This window comes from Copadichromis virginalis, linkage group LG14, assembly GCF_057382275.1.
Source record: "Copadichromis virginalis isolate Kocher_CV1m ecotype Utaka linkage group LG14, C_Virginalis_male_GT1.1, whole genome shotgun sequence".
NCBI classification, from domain to species: domain Eukaryota; kingdom Metazoa; phylum Chordata; class Actinopteri; order Cichliformes; family Cichlidae; genus Copadichromis; species Copadichromis virginalis.
Window position 1 is genome coordinate 10,181,150 of NC_140631.1, and position 18,811 is coordinate 10,199,960.

Below are 18,811 nucleotides of genomic sequence, written 5' to 3' on the forward strand. Positions count from 1 at the left end.
CAAGTGTCTTGTAAATAGCCTTTTCTAATTTCTCCACTCATTTTCAGTCCAGTCCTTGTACCTGACCATTAACACTGACTGATGAATCCTTCTAACATAAAGATGGGAATCGCTCAGTCTATGCAGAACAGACAACTTACAAAAAGCAAAATTTGTAATTGAATCTTTAGGAACTTTGTTACCATTCTTTAGTTGAACCTATGGAAACTGCCAAAGATAAAATGGCGACAGACACAAAATAGTATTTCTGAAACACCAAGGTGATTCCTAAGGAGCTGTTAGCTCAAAACGTATAATATCCCAGCATGGTGTGAAGGGTGTCCTTATTAAATAAGGAAGCTAGAAAAGTGGAGGATGAAAGAAGTTTCAGGCCTTAACGCTACAACAGATAAACGGTGTCTGAATCCATGTTTATGGAGGACTTCAGGCGAGAGGTAGAACAGTGAATGTAGTGTCGTCTGTAAAACACAGTGGAGGGTCTGTCATGGTTTGTGATTTTACCAAAATTGATGGAATTACGAACACACAACTGTCAGATTTTGATCCACTGTGAAAGATCATCTAGAAAGCATCTGATTGGCAGTAATTTCATTTTTCTGCCAGTGCAGTAAACCCATATCTAGAGAGTGTTCCACTGTGTGTTTTTCTACAAGTCACGGATTGGTGTCCCTAGAACCCGGACCTCAACATTACGAAAGCAGTGTGGGGTCATCTTAACAGAGAACAGACCAAAAGGCAGAAACATGCAAAGAAGCGTTTTGAATGTCCTTCAAGGAGTTTGGAGAACTATTCCTGAAGAAACAGAACCCTGGTTTCTCGCTATATTAAGGCAGGACCTATACCACACCACGTAGCAATATTCCAGTGTAGAAATACTGTTGTTGGAAAACTGACCTATCACTACTTAAGTATCAAAAGTTAAGTGTCAAACCATAAAGTGCTCTTCAAGATCATGTATGTGCATGAAATCAGAGCCAGTCTGAGAAAAAGTTTGAGACGCTGAGAAATGAACACATTAAGCTGTGTGTGAATGCAGACCGATGACCGTTTCATACAGTCACTGATGAAGACAACCAGATCAGGGTCAGAAGTGTGAGAAAAGGCTAATAATTACTCACTACATCATCTTGTGGTACAAAGTGGTAGTACAGCGGCCACTCCATACTTCTTTAACACGGTGCATACATAGCACGGTTACCACTCTGCCTCACAGAAAGAAGGTCGTGGTTTTGAATCCACCATCTGGCCTTTCTATGTGGAGTTTGCATGTTCTCCCCGTGTCTGCGTGGGTTATCGCTGGGTACTCTGGCTTGATCCCGCAGTCTAAAGACATGCAATTAGTGGGGTTAGGTTAATTATGGATAGATGGATATTTTGCACACAGACTTTAGCCGTTTCTTCATATTCTGTTGATAGGTTTAGTTAATTTTAAAAGATTTTAATAATTTCAAGCAGAAATTTAAGCTGAGGGTAGATAAGTTTGCATATATCAGCATATATTATTATAAAATATCATTATAGCTACAGCCTTAGTTTTATGTGGAAACTGTTTGTCTCGTTAATAAAGCTGTTCCTCTGAACAGTAGACAGTAAAGCGGCAGATTGGTCCTTTAAAGGACGATTAAAAAAAGCACACTTCCGGTGGGCAGAGACAAAAACAGAGAGGCACCCCGGTGGTGACAGCAGAAAAGAGGGCGAGAGTAAGGGATCTGTCTGAGAAAGGTGGCCAGCTATCGTCAACACAGCCCGAGAGTGAAGTCACCTGCAGCGGATAGACAGGCGAGCAGTGACCGCCCCACTACCCCGGAGCCATGGTGAAGATCAGTTTCCAGGCTGTCTCGGGACAGAAAGTGGAAAAAGAGAGCGATGGCGACAAGACCGAGATCCTCATTCCTCATCCGATGGTGAGCAAAAGAGTCGCCTGTTCACATTTAACCCATTATAATCGAGCATGATATCAACTCTTGTGTGTAGATGGTCTTTATGTAACGCGATGCCTGCTGTGTGTCCAGCAGGCTCACCTGCCTGCTTGGTCCGCAGGGCAGCCTGCACCTGCTCGGTCATGAGCAGCAGCAGGGGGATTTTTTTTTTCCCCTTTTTTTGACAGCATCTATCGACATTTGGTTGGGAACAAAAACATGTCATTGCTGTGACGCTTTCCTGTGCGCCAGCGCGCTTTGTGCACGTTTGATGCAAGTTATTCCAATGTGCAAAAAGCACAGCAAAAAGCCACAATGTACCAATTTAAAGGCTTTGTACTTGGTTTATCTGTCGATTTCCCCTGCAGTGCTGATGTATTCAACAAAAACAAAACCCCCAAGCTTTCAAAAAAGGGTAGGGGGGGTAAAAAAAAAAAAAAAAGGGGGGGGGGGGGGTAGAATGCAAGAAATGCAGAGCTTTGGGATGACAAAATGGCAGATGGGTTGCCGAGGCTTGCAGCGCATGCAGGATTATTTGTCACAGCTCTAAAGGGAGGCAGAGCTGCGGAGTCCTGAAGTTTGCTGTGCTGCGGAATCCCCCTGCATCACTCTTATTAAAAAATACATGGCTGAGCAGCAGAGACGACAAACACCGACAGAATACAGAGGAGGCGTCCGGCATTGCATAGGAAGTGAATATCGCAGGAGTGCAGAGCTGCGGCCCCTGAGTGACTTGCGCTCCTCCAAATGTACTGAACAGGAGACAGACAGACAGACAAGGCCTCATGGTGTGACACGCACTCAGCTGCTGCCACGATCCCATCTCAGTGGGACGGAGGAACACAAAGAACTTGCAAAAGTCTGCCTTCACACATACACTGCTGTCTCCTTGTCCTTGTGCACCCTCCAAATGCTCCCTCCAAAGAACAAAGGCTTGAAGAATCAAATTCAGCTCAAATAGCAAAAGCGGTGTCCTGAAATTAGGCACTCGGGCCATACCACGCAATGTTGGTGGGGTGAGGGGGGTGGTTGGTGAAAGCTTTCAAGCATTTTGAAGTCATCTCCCTTTAAAAAAATAATAATAATAGGAACACACGCAAACACAGTTGCCATCATTTTTCTTTGAGGTATCCTCAAAGAGTCTTTTTTTTCACATGCACACAGTTGTTATTTTTCCCTTCATAGCTCCAGCTAAGAATAGCAGCCCTTTGTTTCCTTACAGTCTGCTTTTCACAAGATAATTTCTCCTGCTGTAGTTACTCTGCAGCACATCTACAGTAATTCGCTGAGCCAGTTCTCAGATAGTAGCCACTCGCTGTGTGTGTGCGCGTTTCCTTTTACAACAATGACTAACTGTGTGTAGTGCCACCCTCCAAACACTGGCTGGGTGCGTGGCATCAGCAGATGGGCTGCGAGACTGGAGGCGTCTGGGAAGATTACTCACTATCTAAGTCAAGTTTTCATTACCCGCCGTCTCCGTCAGCCTTTCCTCCTGTCCGAGATCCGTGCTGCTAATTCCTGCAGTTAAATTCAGATTTCTTTTCAGCCACCCGTCACACGATCGAATCGAAGCTGGCTAGAAATGCTGCTCTGTGCACTTCTCGAAGTTTTAATGTATGCATTTGTGGTGTCCTCCAGGATGAGGAGGAGCTGGTCCTACCCCTGCGGCCCAAGAAGTCTCCTCTCAATGGCCTGTGCTGCCTGACGTTTGGTCTGGTGGTCTTCATGGCTGGTCTGGTTTTAGCCTCCATCTTTGTCTACCGCTACTACTTCATACCTCATGTAAGACTCGATTATGCTCTGCAGTGTGCCATATGTGTGCCCTTGTTGGCCTTGCAATGAAACACTGCACTAAAAAATGGGGGGGAAAATGTTCTTCTTTTTAAAAACAATAAATAATTGTAATCACTGCCATCTGAGACGGATAATGTTGCTGCAGTCGTGTTTCTTGGCTGCTGTGTTGCATTAAAAGCTGATCTGTGTGCATGTGTGTAGATCCCAGAGGAGAACTTGTTTCACTGCAGGGTGCTGTATGAAGACTCTGTGTACGCTCCGCTGCGTGGCCGTCAGGAGTTGGAGGAGAATGTCGGCATCTACCTGGCCGACAACTACGAGAAGATCACTGTGCCCGTGCCTCACTTTGGAGGAAGTGACCCTGCTGATATAATCCATGATTTCCACAGAGTGAGGACAAATATACACGTGTTACATATAGGTCTGATATTCTACCCCTTAAAGACACATTAACGCCACACTCGCATGTCTCCAGAATGTCTATTTCAAGTTTCAGCCTCAAATACAACACACATAGATGCAGTTCTGAGCCAAAATGTGGGTTGTAACATTTTTTCAGTATGATAACTTCTTTTTTTTTCTTCTTCTTCTAGTAAATGTGAACATGGAGTTTGTCTGAGTTCATGAAAATCTGCAGTCCAGGAGTATAGAACAGCTAGAGTTTTTCCACACAGCTCATAGGCTGCTTTAAAAACAAGACTTCATATTCGTTGTCTTTGTCAGCTGACAAGAATTGGGGGAAAATATGAACATGAGGCAGATTTCATTGCTCATTCGGCTGCATCAGAGGGAGTGAGTGCAGAGCATCGGAAAGAAGCATACAGCTAGCAGAAAGTGGACTCTAACTATACTGTATACTCATTGCTCATTTGGCCAAAGTGCAAAGCTGTCGTCTAATGCTAACTAGCTTTGTTAGCAAAGTGCATCCATAGACGACATGGGTTTATTGCACTGCAGACACAGACACCTGCTACTTGGTGCTGAGAAAATAAGTAAATAAATGATGTAGCCCCATGCACTTATACAGTGAGCCTGATAATCATTCATATTTAAGGCTTTTTACAATTTTTTTTTTTTTTTTTTTTTTTTTACAAAACACAAAACTGTGTTGTAAACAAGTGGCCTTTTGAGGAACTGCGGTCTTCACCGATTCCACGTTGGCTTTATCTTTCAACCACAAAAGTTGCAAAATATACAGAAAAGCTAACATTACTGACTTACTTTAAATATCAAAATTCAGTCAGTGAAATACTGACCTGCTTTTGTTTTTAAATGAGAATGAGAGTTTAATTTTATTGTTAAAGCACCAAATGAAATTCTAGTCAGCTAAAGGTGCTTTACATTGTAAGCTAAAGACTCTACAGTAATGGAGAACTGGTCATAATTAGATTGCTTTGTTGTTGTTTCCAGGGACTGACTGCATATCATGACATTGCTCTGGACAAGTGCTACGTTATCGAGCTCAACACCACCATTGTGATGCCTCCGCGCAACCTCTGGGAGCTGCTTATCAATGTCAAGGTAACACAGCCAATCTTAGGCGACATCTCCAGCTGTTACCAAATGCTGGAAGCTAACATATTTAGCAGTGTAAGAAATGAATAAGAAGAAAACCACCCCACTTCTTTTCTTCCTTTATTTGTAATATCGTTGGTGTACTCTGTGATGTATTGATACACTGCTTATTATGTGGACACACTAACAACTAGCATGGCTTAGTAAGTCTGTCGAAGCTTCCCAAGCTTTTTAATTTAAAGAAAAAAAAATTTAACCTTCTTTGCTGATGTTCGAAGGAGTTGATACTTTTGGCAAAGTTAAAATTAATTTGAGTTAATACACCATTTTGGTGTTGTTTAACTGGAAATATTCCTCTGCTACAATTTGCCAGCATTAAAAGTCACTCGGGAAAATTTCCACAGATGTCAGTCCCCTCAAGAATTAGTATTGCAGCATCATCAGCCCCTTTGTGTTCCCACCGAGCTTGTTACTGTGTCTCTTGCAGAAGGGCACATACTTGCCTCAGACCTACATCATCCATGAAGAGATGGTGGTGACCGGCAAAGTGCACAACATGCGTCAGCTGGGACCTTTCATCTATCGCCTGTGCAACGGGAAGGACACGTACCGCCTGAACCGCCGCGTCACCCGCAGGCGTACGTTGGGGTTAATGGGGCCATTAAAAAGAGCTGATACATGCCTGTGTTTTTGTTTTCTTTTGGGGGATTAAGAGGTTTATCGTTTAAGCTGTGATTGTATCTGAAGTTCAGCGACTCGGCTGATCGCCTCTCTGTGTCTCGCCCCATTTTCCCTCATAGGCATCAACAAGCGTGACACGAAGGACTGCCACCACATCCGCCACTTTGAGAATACATTTGTGGTGGAGACGGTTATCTGCGATGAAGCGTAAACGCGACTGTCATCTGTGAGATTCCCGCCCACACAAAGGCACATCACCAGTCATGTCTCCAGCCACTGTAGCAACCTCCTGTGGATCTGATCATGTCTGAGTTGCACTTTACTTGTTTTTGTTTTGTTTTTAATTTTATTTCAGTACCTCCCCTTTATTCTGTTTCGAATTAGGTAATATTTACCCTAAAGTGTGATGCAATACTAAGCTGCTGGTTATGTCACAGGATTTTCCATGTAGCAAAGGCCTTAAGCCAAAAATAATGATTTCAAGACATCTCCTCTTTGGGGATTTGTATGATGGTTACCGTTGCCGGGGGAGACGACTTTCTCCCCATGTTGTTTTGTTGTGCTCCCCTTGAGGTTACGTTGTTTTCCTTAGTTATCTACACAAAGCATGAGGTATTGCCTTCCTGAGCAAACATGGATTCATTTATTTATATTTTCTCATGTTCAGTGTAATGTAACTGTTGATGACTAGTAGCTTGCTTGCATCTTTAGCCTCTTGCTTACCTGTTGCTTCCTCGCTTCTGCCTTCATCCTGTTAAAAAGCACTATCGCACAGTAGACTTTAGACCAGGCTGCATTGGGCACTACACTTACTATTTTTCTTCTTTGGGAATAATATTCTGCCCCTGAAACACAGACCCATATTTCTTTTTGACCTCTAATTTGTCACACTTTTTCTTCTCTCTCTTCCCCCCCGTCCCCACTACTTTTCTGAATCGTTTTAGACTAACCTTTGTTTTCCCTTGCATGTGTTTATGTATAAGAGAAACAGCACTCTTAGAATGTTTTGTAAAACCACGTTTAAAGCCTTAGTCCAGAGTCAGAGACTGGACTAAAGTCAAAACAAGTGAAAGGGAGCGTATTATATGTTAGATGAACAAAACCAACTGTGATCTGTATATTTTGTCTGCCAATGAAATCTGTCTGTGAATAAAGTAGTAAAAAAAAAATGACTGAGTTGAGGCATATGTTACTTTATTTCAAACGTTACTAGGCTTCAGTCAGTATCTTATGAATGTAAAAAGACTAAGGGGGTTTTGTTGTCACCATACGGGTGGGTGGGCAAGCAATGTTGACACCCAAATTTGTGAATACGATGACTCAAGAAAGAAGCGATGCAGGAGTTTCAAAGTGACAGCGTAGGTGTATCTTCGACAAATTTTAATCTCAGTGACCTAGACTTCGAGGTTGGAGGTCAGAGGTCAAGTTTTTTGAAAATTCTGTGAATGCGATAACTGGAGAAAAAGCTGACAAAGGATTTTGAATTCGATACCATGGGAGCATCCAGTAGGAGGCTGAGGGTCGACGCTGGCTGCTGCCAGTATTTTTCATTTTACGGTTTCTATTTTGTGTTCTGTACCGATTTAAACATTTCTATAGTAAAATCCTCGTGTGAACCTGCAGCTCTGCCAGCAACTACATTTCCAGTCACCATTAATCAAAAACATAAAATCTCCCTAGATTTTCTAAAGAAATCTCTTAAAGTAAAAGAGGTGACTTTGATGTGTTTGTTTTTTTTTTTTCTATAATGAAATCGCTCTTAACTGCTATTTGTATTTGACATATGCGCCTTATAGTTGCTTTTTACATCTTCCAGTCTTTGTCAGTGATTTGAACTACATGCTGTGTGAAACTTGTAGTAGGTTAATGTAGGGTAATATTAGAAGAAATGATGACTGTATTACACAGATGGGATAAAACATGGACGTAGCCACTGTGATTCAACCACTGCTTTTGGTCTCAGGATTATCTTTTCTGTTTATATTGGAAGTAGAGCTTGTACATTGTTATCTGATGCCATCATGTCATCAGATAACCTTTAATGAATTCTGTCTTTAATGACTTTAAAAAAGCCTCAAGTACTGACTGCAGACATTTGACTTTTTGGGGGATTTTCTCCAATCCACACAGGGTCAAAGCTATACGTAAACGCTCATACAGGCTCTATTAATGTCCTTAGCAAGTTGCACTTTGGCAAGATGCTTTTGGTAGCCATGAAAAAGCTTCTATTGTAATTCTGGCAGATTGATGGAGTTCATTTTAACCATAGTCCACAAATTTTCTATAGTGCTGGTAATTCCAGAACCTTAATGATAGACTGCTTTATCGATTAACCAGTTTTAATGTGTCTTTGAGATCATTGTCCAACTGGAACACCCAACTGTGTCCAAGTTTCAAACAGCTAGGTGTTGATTTGAGGTGAAGCTGAAGAATCTGAATGTCATTCATGGCTGTGTGGCAGGCAGACTAGGACCCAAATGCAGGACTGAGTCGAGGATATGACTTGAAAAAAAAGCAACTTTAATGCTGTGACTTAAAAGTTTCAAAAATGGTATAAAAAAATACAAGACATCAGGTAAAAAGCTAAACTTGGAAACTCAGAACCGGGAGACCTGAAAACACACAACAAAAAACAAGAGACGAGAGACTGAGACAAGGACACAAAAGCTTGACATTAGGACGGGGATAAACATGGAAACACACGACAGACTGGAGAGAAAAAACACACAACAGAAAGCAGCAGGAGATGCTGAAGACAGAACAGACATGAGAGCAGGCAAAAACTAAAAAATAGAAATATTAAACACAGATGCACTAGGAAATACAAAACTACAGACTAACTAATACAGGACAAGAAGATGAAAATCTGTTCAATCCAAAAGAAAGATTCACAAAACCAACATAAACTCACAAACTGTGTCAAAGACATAGGATCATGACATTTGTTCTTCATTACTCCATGCACAACAGAAGTGCTGCCACCACCATGCTTGATGTCTGATACAGTGTTCTTAGGTTTGAAAGCCTCAGGTTTAAACATACCTAAACAAGCATACCTCTTGCCATTGTGGCCAAATAACTCAATCATTGTTTCTTTGACTGGTAAAACTCCAGAAGTCATTTGTCCTGTTCGTGTGGGCAGGTGTAAATTTCAGCTTGAAAGTGTTGATTTTGTAGCAGGGTTTTTTTTCTGAAACCTTCTCAGTTCACCATGAAGTAAAACTCACTGGACATTGGCCCTAGTATTACAGCACTTTCCTGTTCATGCCACAGTTGAACTTTTGTGGTTTCTGGGTTGTTCCTCAACATCGAAACCAATTTCATCCCAGCAGAATGTAACGGTTTGGGCCTTCTTCCAAGACTTGGCAAAGTGGTGACACGTCCAGATAACTTGGTCCTTATATCCTGGCAAGTAGAAACTACCAGTTGTAGTCAATTATGATCACTAGGTCTTGGCAAATGATGACTATATTGAATATGACACAATCAACTTTCGTGTACAATAGTAAACATTAACAACAGTAAAATGTAATGGCCAGTCTGGGAAATTCAACCAATCTTCAGTGTCTAATAGCATTTTCAGTGATAACCTTTGGATAATTTTAAATCTGCAGATGAGATAATCAGTCGTCTTACAGTCTGTTGTAGGCTTACACCAACACCCTTCCATCTGGTGGGACTTAATTAGGCCTTGAGCCGTTGGCTCCACTACTGAGGCACTCGCAAAAAAAAACAAAGGCCTGAGTCTTATGAAAGGACTTAAAATATACAGAAGAGATGGGCTTAAACAGTGCTGTATGTAATGTTTTCAAAAATATTTACAAAATATTGTGATTAGTCAATTTTAAACCAGCTTTTCTGCTGAATGTTTAATTATTCTTAATCTATCCTCAACATTATTCATTCATGTGGTACTTTACATGCGTACACACACCCATCTGTCAGAGTTATTCTTATGTATATGCTGTTTTATTTGCCAAAAGAGAAATGAGGAGATTGATATTACTCTTATACGTCTTGATTAAATATTAGGCCAAAGCAACAACGATATGAGAAAAGGTTGTTTGTTTCATGTCCCTGACAGTATGTAGTTCCACACACGTGACTTCTGGAAGACTCTGTTTTTTCTGGGGGGAGGGGACATCTTCTCATGTCAGAGTGTTAAATCTGACAAACTTATTACATGATACTGATCAGGATATTGACTTCATGTAAACTGAAGACAAGTAAGGACACAGTTTTGCAAACACAAAAAAGTGTTGCAGGTGACTTTTTTCACAGTTTCTAGTAAGTCAGCCACCGATCTGTGGTTGAGGCTTTCATGTTGCAGCGAAAATAGAACATGAAACCACTAGGCCAAGCCTCTTTCACTCCTTCACTTTCTGGGCTTGACACAAATGTTACTGAAGAAATGAACATTGATGGTTAACTGCTGAAAACTGTGCATGTGGTTGAACTACTTAAGAATCTTGTGCACAAACGAGCTACTTTGTAAAAAACAAAAACAAAAAACAGGCATGTATCATGGGACATCTGATAGCAACTCTAGCAGGTCACTAATCTATAGTTCTCTTCCCACGTCCTCTTTTTTCTTCCAGAAGGAGTCAAAAGAAAAATAATACATCAGTGGATCCAGACAGCAGCTCAAAACAATCAGACATGCCAGTGGAGTTATGCTGGTTTTGCTTTTTGTAAGTATGTGTAGTGGCATGGGCAGAAAACATGTGCAGAATATAAGCAAGTTGATGGCAAAAATCAGCATTACGTTCACCTTGTTTCTGACCTTTGCAGAGTCACTGAGATGTTTGTGTAGAGTCCAAGAAACCATAACGGTGCACACAATGTTGACTGCTAGCATTGTGACCAGTAACACAATCTGAAGGTAAATAATTGCTGATCGTGTTACACTTTTATATTCATGAAGTTCAAAACAAATGTGATCTGTGTGGTTCTGTAAGTGTTCTAAAAATCCTTTGGCCTCTGGGATATTTACCACCAGCAAAACCCCCCAGACCAGCGCTGCTCCTTTCCAGGCATTGCACGAGGTCCGAAGATGGCGAGACCTCAGAGGATAAACCACAGCCAGCAGTCGGTCCACACTTATGAAGGTGATGAAGGAGGCGCTGGAGCGAATGTTGTTGCGAAAGATTATTACGCTGAAGAGGCATGTGATAATTCCCAGCGGGGTGCCTGTTGCATGATGGTAGATCCTCATGGGCAAAGAGAAGATGGCTAGCAGGTCTGAGAGTGCCAGGTTCACCATGAAGACAGCGTTGGGTGATTTGAGGCTGTGGCGGCGAAGAAGAATCCACAGTGAGACTGCATTCAGTGGCAGACCTATCACCATAATGCAGCCAAAGATCCCAGCATAAACCCGGTCATCTTCTGTGGAGCTGTTTGATGTGTTCATGATGAGAAAAGAAATGTCTGAATGTCCTTTTTAAAGAACTGAAGCAGAGTGGCAAAGGTTCCTCTTTGTGTGGTTTTTGTTTGTGAGTGAGGCGTGACTAGTTTGTGACTGTGACTAGTCACACTACAGGAAACTCAAGCTCATCTCATCTCATCTCATCTCACCTCATAAGCTCTGCCTCTATATTTGTGCTTTGAAGATAGGATCTCTGATTATGATTCCTGTAATACACATTTTTAATACGCTCTGACTGTAATGAGTTTATTTTTAGATTCTTGATTCTTTCCTTTGCAATATGGTTTAGTCTTGAGTTTAGTTCTTTTAATGTCTCTGAGTTTATTTATTTGGGGGATGGTTTTTTTTGTAATATAAACTTTACTTCTATAAAGTATTTTCCCAGGTCAGGTTTGTGTCAGCCAAAATACAAAATAAACGTCTTGTTTTCTTTTACCAATTTCTCCTGTGTGGTCTTCATTCTGGTCCTCGCTGATTGGTCTCACACAATCTGCAGCCTCAGATCATGATGGTTTAGAAATATTGGAAATGACAGTATTATTTTTGAGTCTTTAATCTAGGCTATTGCAACCACTGTGCCTCCACTGCAGGCAGGACTATGATAGAATTCACACATAAACGGCTTCCAAACTGAAGTTCACTAATCTGCAGTCAGCTTGCCTTATTTCCTTCCCTCACTTTTTTTTTTAACTTTCAAGAACATTGAAAATAAAACAAATAAAAAATAATAGTCAATTAAATTTTTAGAGTTTTGTTATTTTAAGTATTGTGTAATTTAGGGATTTTCCCCATCTTATACTTAAATCAGACATTTTTCGTCACTGTTCAGCTGTACACATACAGGTCCTTCTCAAAAAATCAGCATATTGTGATAAAGTTCATTATTTTCGGTAATGTACTGATAAACATTAGACTTTCATATATTTTAGATTCATTACACACAACTGAAGTAGTTCAAGCCTTTCATTGTTTTAATATTGATCATTTTGGCATACAGCTCATGAAAACCCAAATTTCCTATCTCAAAAAATTAGCATATCATGAAAAGGTTCTCTAAACGAGCTATTAACCTAATCATCTGAATCAACGAATTAACTCTAAACACCTGCAAAAGATTCCTGAGGCTTTTAAAAACTCCCAGCCTGGTTCATTACTCAAAACCGCAATCATGGGTAAGACTGCCGCCCTGACTGCTGTCCAGAAGGCCATCATTGACACCCTCAAGCAGGAGGGTAAGACACAGAAAGAAATTTCTGAACGAATAGGCTGTTCCCAGAGTGCTGTATCAAGGCACCTCAGTGGGAAGTCTGTGGGAAGGAAAAAGTGTGGCAGAAAACGCTGCACAATGAGAAGAGGTGACCGGACCCTGAGGAAGATTGTGGAGAAGAACCGATTCCAGATCTTGGGGGACCTATTCATGATTCCATCTGCTGAAAAGCTTTATGGAGATGAAGATTACATTTTTCAGCACGACCTGGCGCCTGCTCACAGTGCCAAAACCACTGGTAAATGGTTTACTGACCATGGTATTACTGTGCTCAATTGGCCTGCCAACTCTCCTGACCTGAACCCCATAGAGAATCTGTGGGATATTGTGAAGAGAAAGTTGAGAGACGCAAGACCCAACACTCTGGATGAGCTTAAGGCCGCTATCGAAGCATCCTGGGCCTCCATAACACCTCAGCAGTGCCACAGGCTGATTGCCTCCATGCCACGCTGCATTGAAGCAGTCATTTCTGAGAAAGGATTCCCGACCAAGTATTGAGTGCATAACTGAACATGATTATTTGAAGGTTGACTTTTTTTGTAGTAAAAACACTTTTCTTTTATTGGTCAGAATTTTTGTGAGATAGGAATTTTGGGTTTTCATGAGCTGTTTGCCAAAATCATCAATATTAAAACAATAAAAGGTTTGAACTACTTCAGTTGTGTGTAATGAATCTAAAATATATGAAAGTCTAATGTTTATCAGTACATTACAGAAAAAAAATGCACTTTATCACAATATGCTGATTTTTTAAGAAGGACCTGTAAAACTGAGATATGATCGGTCTAAAAAAAGAAAAAAAAACAAAGCGTAATTTTACATGAAATAAATAAAAAGTATGAAACATTACAGGGCCTAGGCTTATGTGAATTTACATTGATGGATGCCAGATGGTTTGTTTTCAGTTACCTTTAATACGTTTGTAAGTTTTGAAGAGAGATGATCAGTTTGAATAAACAGGTAAAGACATGTTATTACAGTAGATAACCTGTGCTAAAACTAATCAGAAGAACAAGAAACAATTTCTTAAATGTGGCAGCGTGATGATAAATGATTAGACTGGACACAGTGAATGTTCCTCGTTTGGAGTCTTTTTTTGGAAAACATTTAAATATGTGGCGCTTGTGCGCTATCATCACATATGGTGATGATAAATAAAAGTGGCAACAGGTGCACTGGAGAGCCACAGTATCCACAGACCATTTCTCTACTTTCCCTCCTGACTGATTTTCCTTTTGTTTGGTTTTTAGCTACTGTTCTTGTCACTGCTGGTAGCCCAGATGCTTACAGCCAATTCTGGTTGCACAGGTAGTCCAACTCCTCCAGGATGGCACATCCATGCAAGAAAGTTTGCTGTGTCTCCGAGCTCAGTCTTGAGTATATGGAGGAGATACCAGGAGATGGGAGGTTGCACAAAGAGAGTTGGACAGGGCCATAGAAAGGCCTCACCCTAAAGGGCAAGATCTGTGTCTGCTCATTTCTACTAGGAGGAGCTGCCAGACTCCCACAGAATGACCTCCAGCAGGCTATTCCTGTGCATGTTAGTTATCAAACTGTCAGGAAAAGGTTTTGTGAAGGTGGCACAAGGTTCCAACATCCTTTAGTGGACCCCGTGCTCACAGTCCAGTACCATGTATCTGCATCTTCATCTGCAGCTATGTCAGCTGAGTTAAACCTTCTTCTACTGACCACTCTGTGCATGGTCACATGTTAACCAAGTTAAACAGCAAATGTATTCAGCACAAAATTAAAATATAAACCTAAATTGTTCCATGCCACCATTTTTATAAACTCTGACATCACAGAAAACTGCATAATGCACGATCTATAGCAAACACCAGTCAAACATTGGTGAACTTTACTGGTATTTCTGGAAGTTTTATGAATCTTCAGCTTTAACTGTAGAAAAAGAATTCTTCATCCTTTTATAATCTTTTCCTCCAGGAAACACCGCATCAGCTACAGGACAGTTAAGTAATGTACATTTTGCTGTTACACAAAAGAAAACAAACAAAACAAAAAAGCATCTGTGTAAACAACAAATATTTGTTTTATTTAAAATCTTTATACACTTTGACATATATTAGCCCAACATTACTGCGACATACACAAGCTAACATTTGTTTAACAATACCAATAGAAACGTATCTACAGGAGATTTAACCTAACTAAATGAAATCAATTTCACTGCACATGGATGAAACAAATCAAAGCAAAATCAAAGAATCAAAACAAAACAAGCGGGAGAAAAGGCAGCAAGTAAGGGAAATTCATTCTTCACAAATTTCTTTCAAAAGAAAGGCGAGCACAGCATAACTAACATGCTAAGATTGATTTAGCTGTCAGCAGTTGTAACAGGCAGTGGGAGAGTTTTATATGTGACACTATATCTATCACAATTAGACAGCACAAATTACCACAATGAAACACATGGGCTTAATTTTAGAAAGAGCCATACAGAGCAAAGCAGCAGCAGCTCCCTCTCTAAATGATGTGCCATAAGGTGGGCTGATATAGTGGCAACTAAAATCTCCATCCATTCACCTCTATTTATCCAATTCAGGGTTGAAGGGGTGCTGGAGCCTATTCGAGCTACCATAGGGTGACAGGTAGGATATACCTTGGACAGGTCGCTAGTATGTCACAGGGCTGCCACTAAAATTCATTTTGAGCAATCACTTGTATCGACAGAAGTTTCAAATGAAACCTTAGCAACCCTAATATCAAGCAGAATGTAACATTATTGTATATTGGACTAAATCAGCCATAAGGTTAGAGAGGCTTTTTTGTGGAAGCAAGTGTGTTTCAGGCAGATGAAAAACAGCCCCAAATGAAAAACTCTTGAACTCATAAACAATTCACAAAAAAACATAGAAAACATACCAAGTGTTTAAACTGAGAAAATGTACCTTTTAAAGACAAATATTAGCCCATTTTAAATTTGATGGCAGCAACTGATCTAAAAAAAAGACTCTTCTACTATGAAGCCACACTGCTGTAATAGAGCCAGTATGTTATTTATCAGTCTTATGCAACAAATTCTCTGAAAAAATGTCATCAACATTTAGAGCATTGCTCTAAAATCTGTATATAACTATCAGCATTGATGGTGCCTTTCCAGATGTGCAAGTTGCCAATTTCATGGTCAGTAATGCACACCCATACCATCAGAAGTGTAACCTTTAGAAGGCCCATCTCTTCTTTAGTCCAGAGAATTGCTCTGACCATAGAAAAGTTTTTCAATTTGTGCATTTTAAATGCATTTTGCCCAGAGAAGATGGTGGTGTTCCTGGACCATGTTCTTCTTTTTCTTTAACTTGGATTTGTCGTTGGCACAGTAAATTATGATTATGATTCACATACAGCAATTTCTGCAAGTGTTCCTGAGCCCATGTGGTGATTTCCACGACACAGGCATACTTTTTTGTAATGCAGTGCTATATTAAGGCCTGAAAATCACAGGACTGCAATGTTGATTTTGGGCTTTGTCCCTTGCGCACAGAGATTCCTCCACATTCTCATAATGCATTGATGATGTTATGTATTGTAGATTATGAGATATTCAAGCCTTTACAATTTTACATTGAGGGATGTTATTCTGATTTTTTTTCACAATTTAAAGACGCAGTTTTTATAGGTTGATGAAACTCTTCCTTTCTAAGATGCTCTTTTTATACCACATTACTGACCTGTCTTTCATGCAACTGAAAAATGTACAAGGAGACAACTTATCACAAAAACAAAGCAGCTAGTCTGACTAAAAAGACGAAAAAACACGATTTTTCTTCTGTTTTTCTTATCTGTTTGTTAAAAGGTGGTTTGTTTCATGTCCTGACAGTATTTAGTTCAACAAGCGGTGACTTCCAGAAGCTTTCTAACTGATTTAGACAAGCTGCTTCCTCAGTTGTGAAGTGAACAAATATAAAGTAGATTTAATGAATTATGTGATTTTTTTTCTCTACACTGTTTTTCTCAACTGCATGAGAAATACTTCAGGAGAAGGCTTTAAGAAAAAAACTTCAGTGTGTCTGAATACATCTTCTCATGTCAGATTGTTAATTCTGACAAACTTATTACATGATACTGATTGAGATATTAACTGAACTTGACAAAAATAACATCTTAGTTCCAGTGTTGCAGCTGCCTTTTTTCACAGTTTCTAGTAAAGCAGATGAGCCACCGGTCTTCCTGTGGTTGAGGTTTTCATGTTGCAGTGAAAATAAAACATGAAACCACTAGGCCAAGCCAAGGCTTTTTTTCTTTTACTTTCTGGCTTTTACACAAATGTTACTGAAGAAATGAACATTGATGGTTAACTGTAAAATAGTCAGATGTCAGATGTCTATTCATATTAACGTACAGAATTCACCTGCTTGCTGCTACTACTGCACACCCAATGTATATACATATATATATATAATGTTCTTCCTCTACACCCCCCCAATTTTTTTTGCACATGTCGAGGAGCGTGTCAGGCTACATTTCACTGTGTGTTATACTTGTATAACTATACATGTGACAAATAAAGAACCTTGAACTGCTGAAAACTGTGCATGTGGTTGAACTACTTAAGAATCTTGTGCACAAACGAGCTACTTTGTAAAAAACAAAAACAAAAACAAAACAAAAAAACAGGCATGTATCGTGGGACATCTGATAGCAACTCTAGCAGGTCACTAATCTATAGTTCTCTTCCCACGTCCTCTTTTTTCTTCCAGAAGGAGTCAAAAGAAAAATAATACGTCAGTGGATCCAGACAGCAGTTCAAAACAGTCAGACATGCCAGTGGGGTTATACTGGTTTTGCTTTTTGTAACTGCGTGTAGTGGCATGGGCAGAAAACATGTGCAGAATATAAACAAGTTGATGGCAAAAATCAGCATTACGTTCACCTTGTTTCTGACCTTTGCAGAGTCACTGTGATGTTTGTGTAGAGTCCAAGAAACCATAACGGTGCACACAATGTTGACTGCTAGCATTGTGACCAGTAACACAATCTGAAGGTAAATAATTGCTGATCGTGTTACACTTTTATAATAATGAGATTGAAAACAAATGTGTTCTGTGTGGTTCTGTAAGTGTTTAAAAAATCCTATGCCCTCTGGGATATTTACCACCAGGAAAACCCCCCAGACGAGTGCTGCTCCTTTCCAGGCATTGCACGAGGTCCGAAGATGGCGAGACCTCAGAGGATAAACCACAGCCAGCAGTCGGTCCACGCTTATGAAGGTGATGAAGGAGGCGCTGGAGCGGAGGTTTTTGCGAAAGATTATTACGCTGAAGAGGCATGTGATAATTCCCAGCGGGGTGCCTGTTGCATGATGGTAGATCCTCATGGGCAAAGACATGATGGCTAGCAGGTCTGAGAGTGCCAGGTTCACCATGAAGACAGCGTTGGGTGATTTGAGGCTGTGGCGGCGAAGAAGAATCCACAGTGAGACTGCATTCAGTGGCAGACCTATCACCATAATGCAGCCAAAGATCCCAGCATAAACCCGGTCATCTTCTGTGGAGCTGTTTGATGTGTTCATGATGAGAAAAGAAATGTCTGAATGTCCTTTTTAAAGAACTGAAGCCGAGCAGCAAAGGTTCCTCTTTGTGTGGTTTTTGTTTGTGAGTGAGGCGTGACTAGTTTGTCACTGTAGCTAGTCACACTACAGGAAACTCAAGCTCATCTCATAAGCTCTGCCTCTATATTTGTGCATTTTGAGTGTATTTTTATATTCTTGATTCTTTCCTTTGCAGTGGTTTAGTGTAGCACCCTCAAGGATTGACGTACGCACGATGTAGTTATAGAACAGGGGTTATTCTGTTCTTGGCAACCCGTGAGAACTGCTCACGGACAAACAATAAACAAAACATCACAGATTCTTCCCTGTCTCTGTCAGTCCCTGCATCCCTAAATGTCTCCAGTTGTCCCAAGTTCCCTCTGACTGTCTCCTTGGTGCATTTAAACCCCTGTTCCTCCCTGTCCTCATTGTCTGTTGTCTTCATCTCCATTATCAGTTATCATAATTTTACCCTCTCTGTGCAAGTCTGCAAATTTCTTTATTAAATCATAAGATTCTTAAATTCATCAAATCTCTCTGTGCCTGGGTCCTCGTCACAAAACATGACATCACTGTTTTGTACATTTTAACACAATTTAATCCCCACAGTTGTGAAAGAAAAGCAAAACACTTTTTTGACAAGTCTGTAACAAAACCATCAA

General features: G+C 40.4%; 3 protein-coding genes across 3 annotated transcripts; 1 reads left to right on the top strand and 2 right to left on the bottom strand.

The window, feature by feature from the left end:
- Positions 1 to 1,628: 1,628 nt before the first annotated feature.
- Positions 1,629 to 7,078, top strand: itm2ca (integral membrane protein 2Ca). The gene is made up of 6 exons (XM_085479252.1): positions 1,629 to 1,904; positions 3,558 to 3,701; positions 3,915 to 4,103; positions 5,124 to 5,234; positions 5,716 to 5,866; positions 6,029 to 7,078. The coding sequence occupies exons 1-6, from the start codon at positions 1,812 to 1,814 to the stop codon at positions 6,118 to 6,120; spliced, it is 780 nt and encodes a 259-aa protein (XP_085335378.1). The 5' UTR covers positions 1,629 to 1,811; the 3' UTR covers positions 6,121 to 7,078.
- Positions 7,079 to 8,408: 1,330 nt separating this feature from the next.
- On the bottom strand, positions 8,409 to 11,558 carry LOC146693403 (lysophosphatidic acid receptor 6-like). The gene has a single exon (XM_085479253.1). It carries the CDS (start codon positions 11,317 to 11,319, stop codon positions 10,471 to 10,473), a length of 849 nt encoding a protein of 282 aa, XP_085335379.1. The 5' UTR covers positions 11,320 to 11,558; the 3' UTR covers positions 8,409 to 10,470.
- A 3,075-nt stretch (positions 11,559 to 14,633) lies between these two features.
- Positions 14,634 to 18,423, bottom strand: LOC146693404 (lysophosphatidic acid receptor 6-like). Its single transcript, XM_085479254.1, has one exon. It carries the CDS (start codon positions 18,129 to 18,131, stop codon positions 17,283 to 17,285), a length of 849 nt encoding a protein of 282 aa, XP_085335380.1. The 5' UTR covers positions 18,132 to 18,423; the 3' UTR covers positions 14,634 to 17,282.
- Positions 18,424 to 18,811: the final 388 nt, after the last annotated feature.

Excerpts from the sequence above, each read along its gene's own strand:
- LOC146693404 (XM_085479254.1), bottom strand. The coding sequence starts at position 18,131 with ATGAACACATCAAACAGCTCCACAGAAGATGACCGGGTTTATGCTGGG.
- LOC146693403 (XM_085479253.1), bottom strand. The coding sequence starts at position 11,319 with ATGAACACATCAAACAGCTCCACAGAAGATGACCGGGTTTATGCTGGG.
- itm2ca (XM_085479252.1), top strand. The coding sequence starts at position 1,812 with ATGGTGAAGATCAGTTTCCAGGCTGTCTCGGGACAGAAAGTGGAAAAA. Across the intron at positions 1,905-3,557 it reads TCCTCATTCCTCATCCGATG|GATGAGGAGGAGCTGGTCCT; the intron begins GTGAGCAAAAGA and ends GGTGTCCTCCAG. Across the intron at positions 5,867-6,028 it reads CCGCCGCGTCACCCGCAGGC|GCATCAACAAGCGTGACACG; the intron begins GTACGTTGGGGT and ends TTTCCCTCATAG.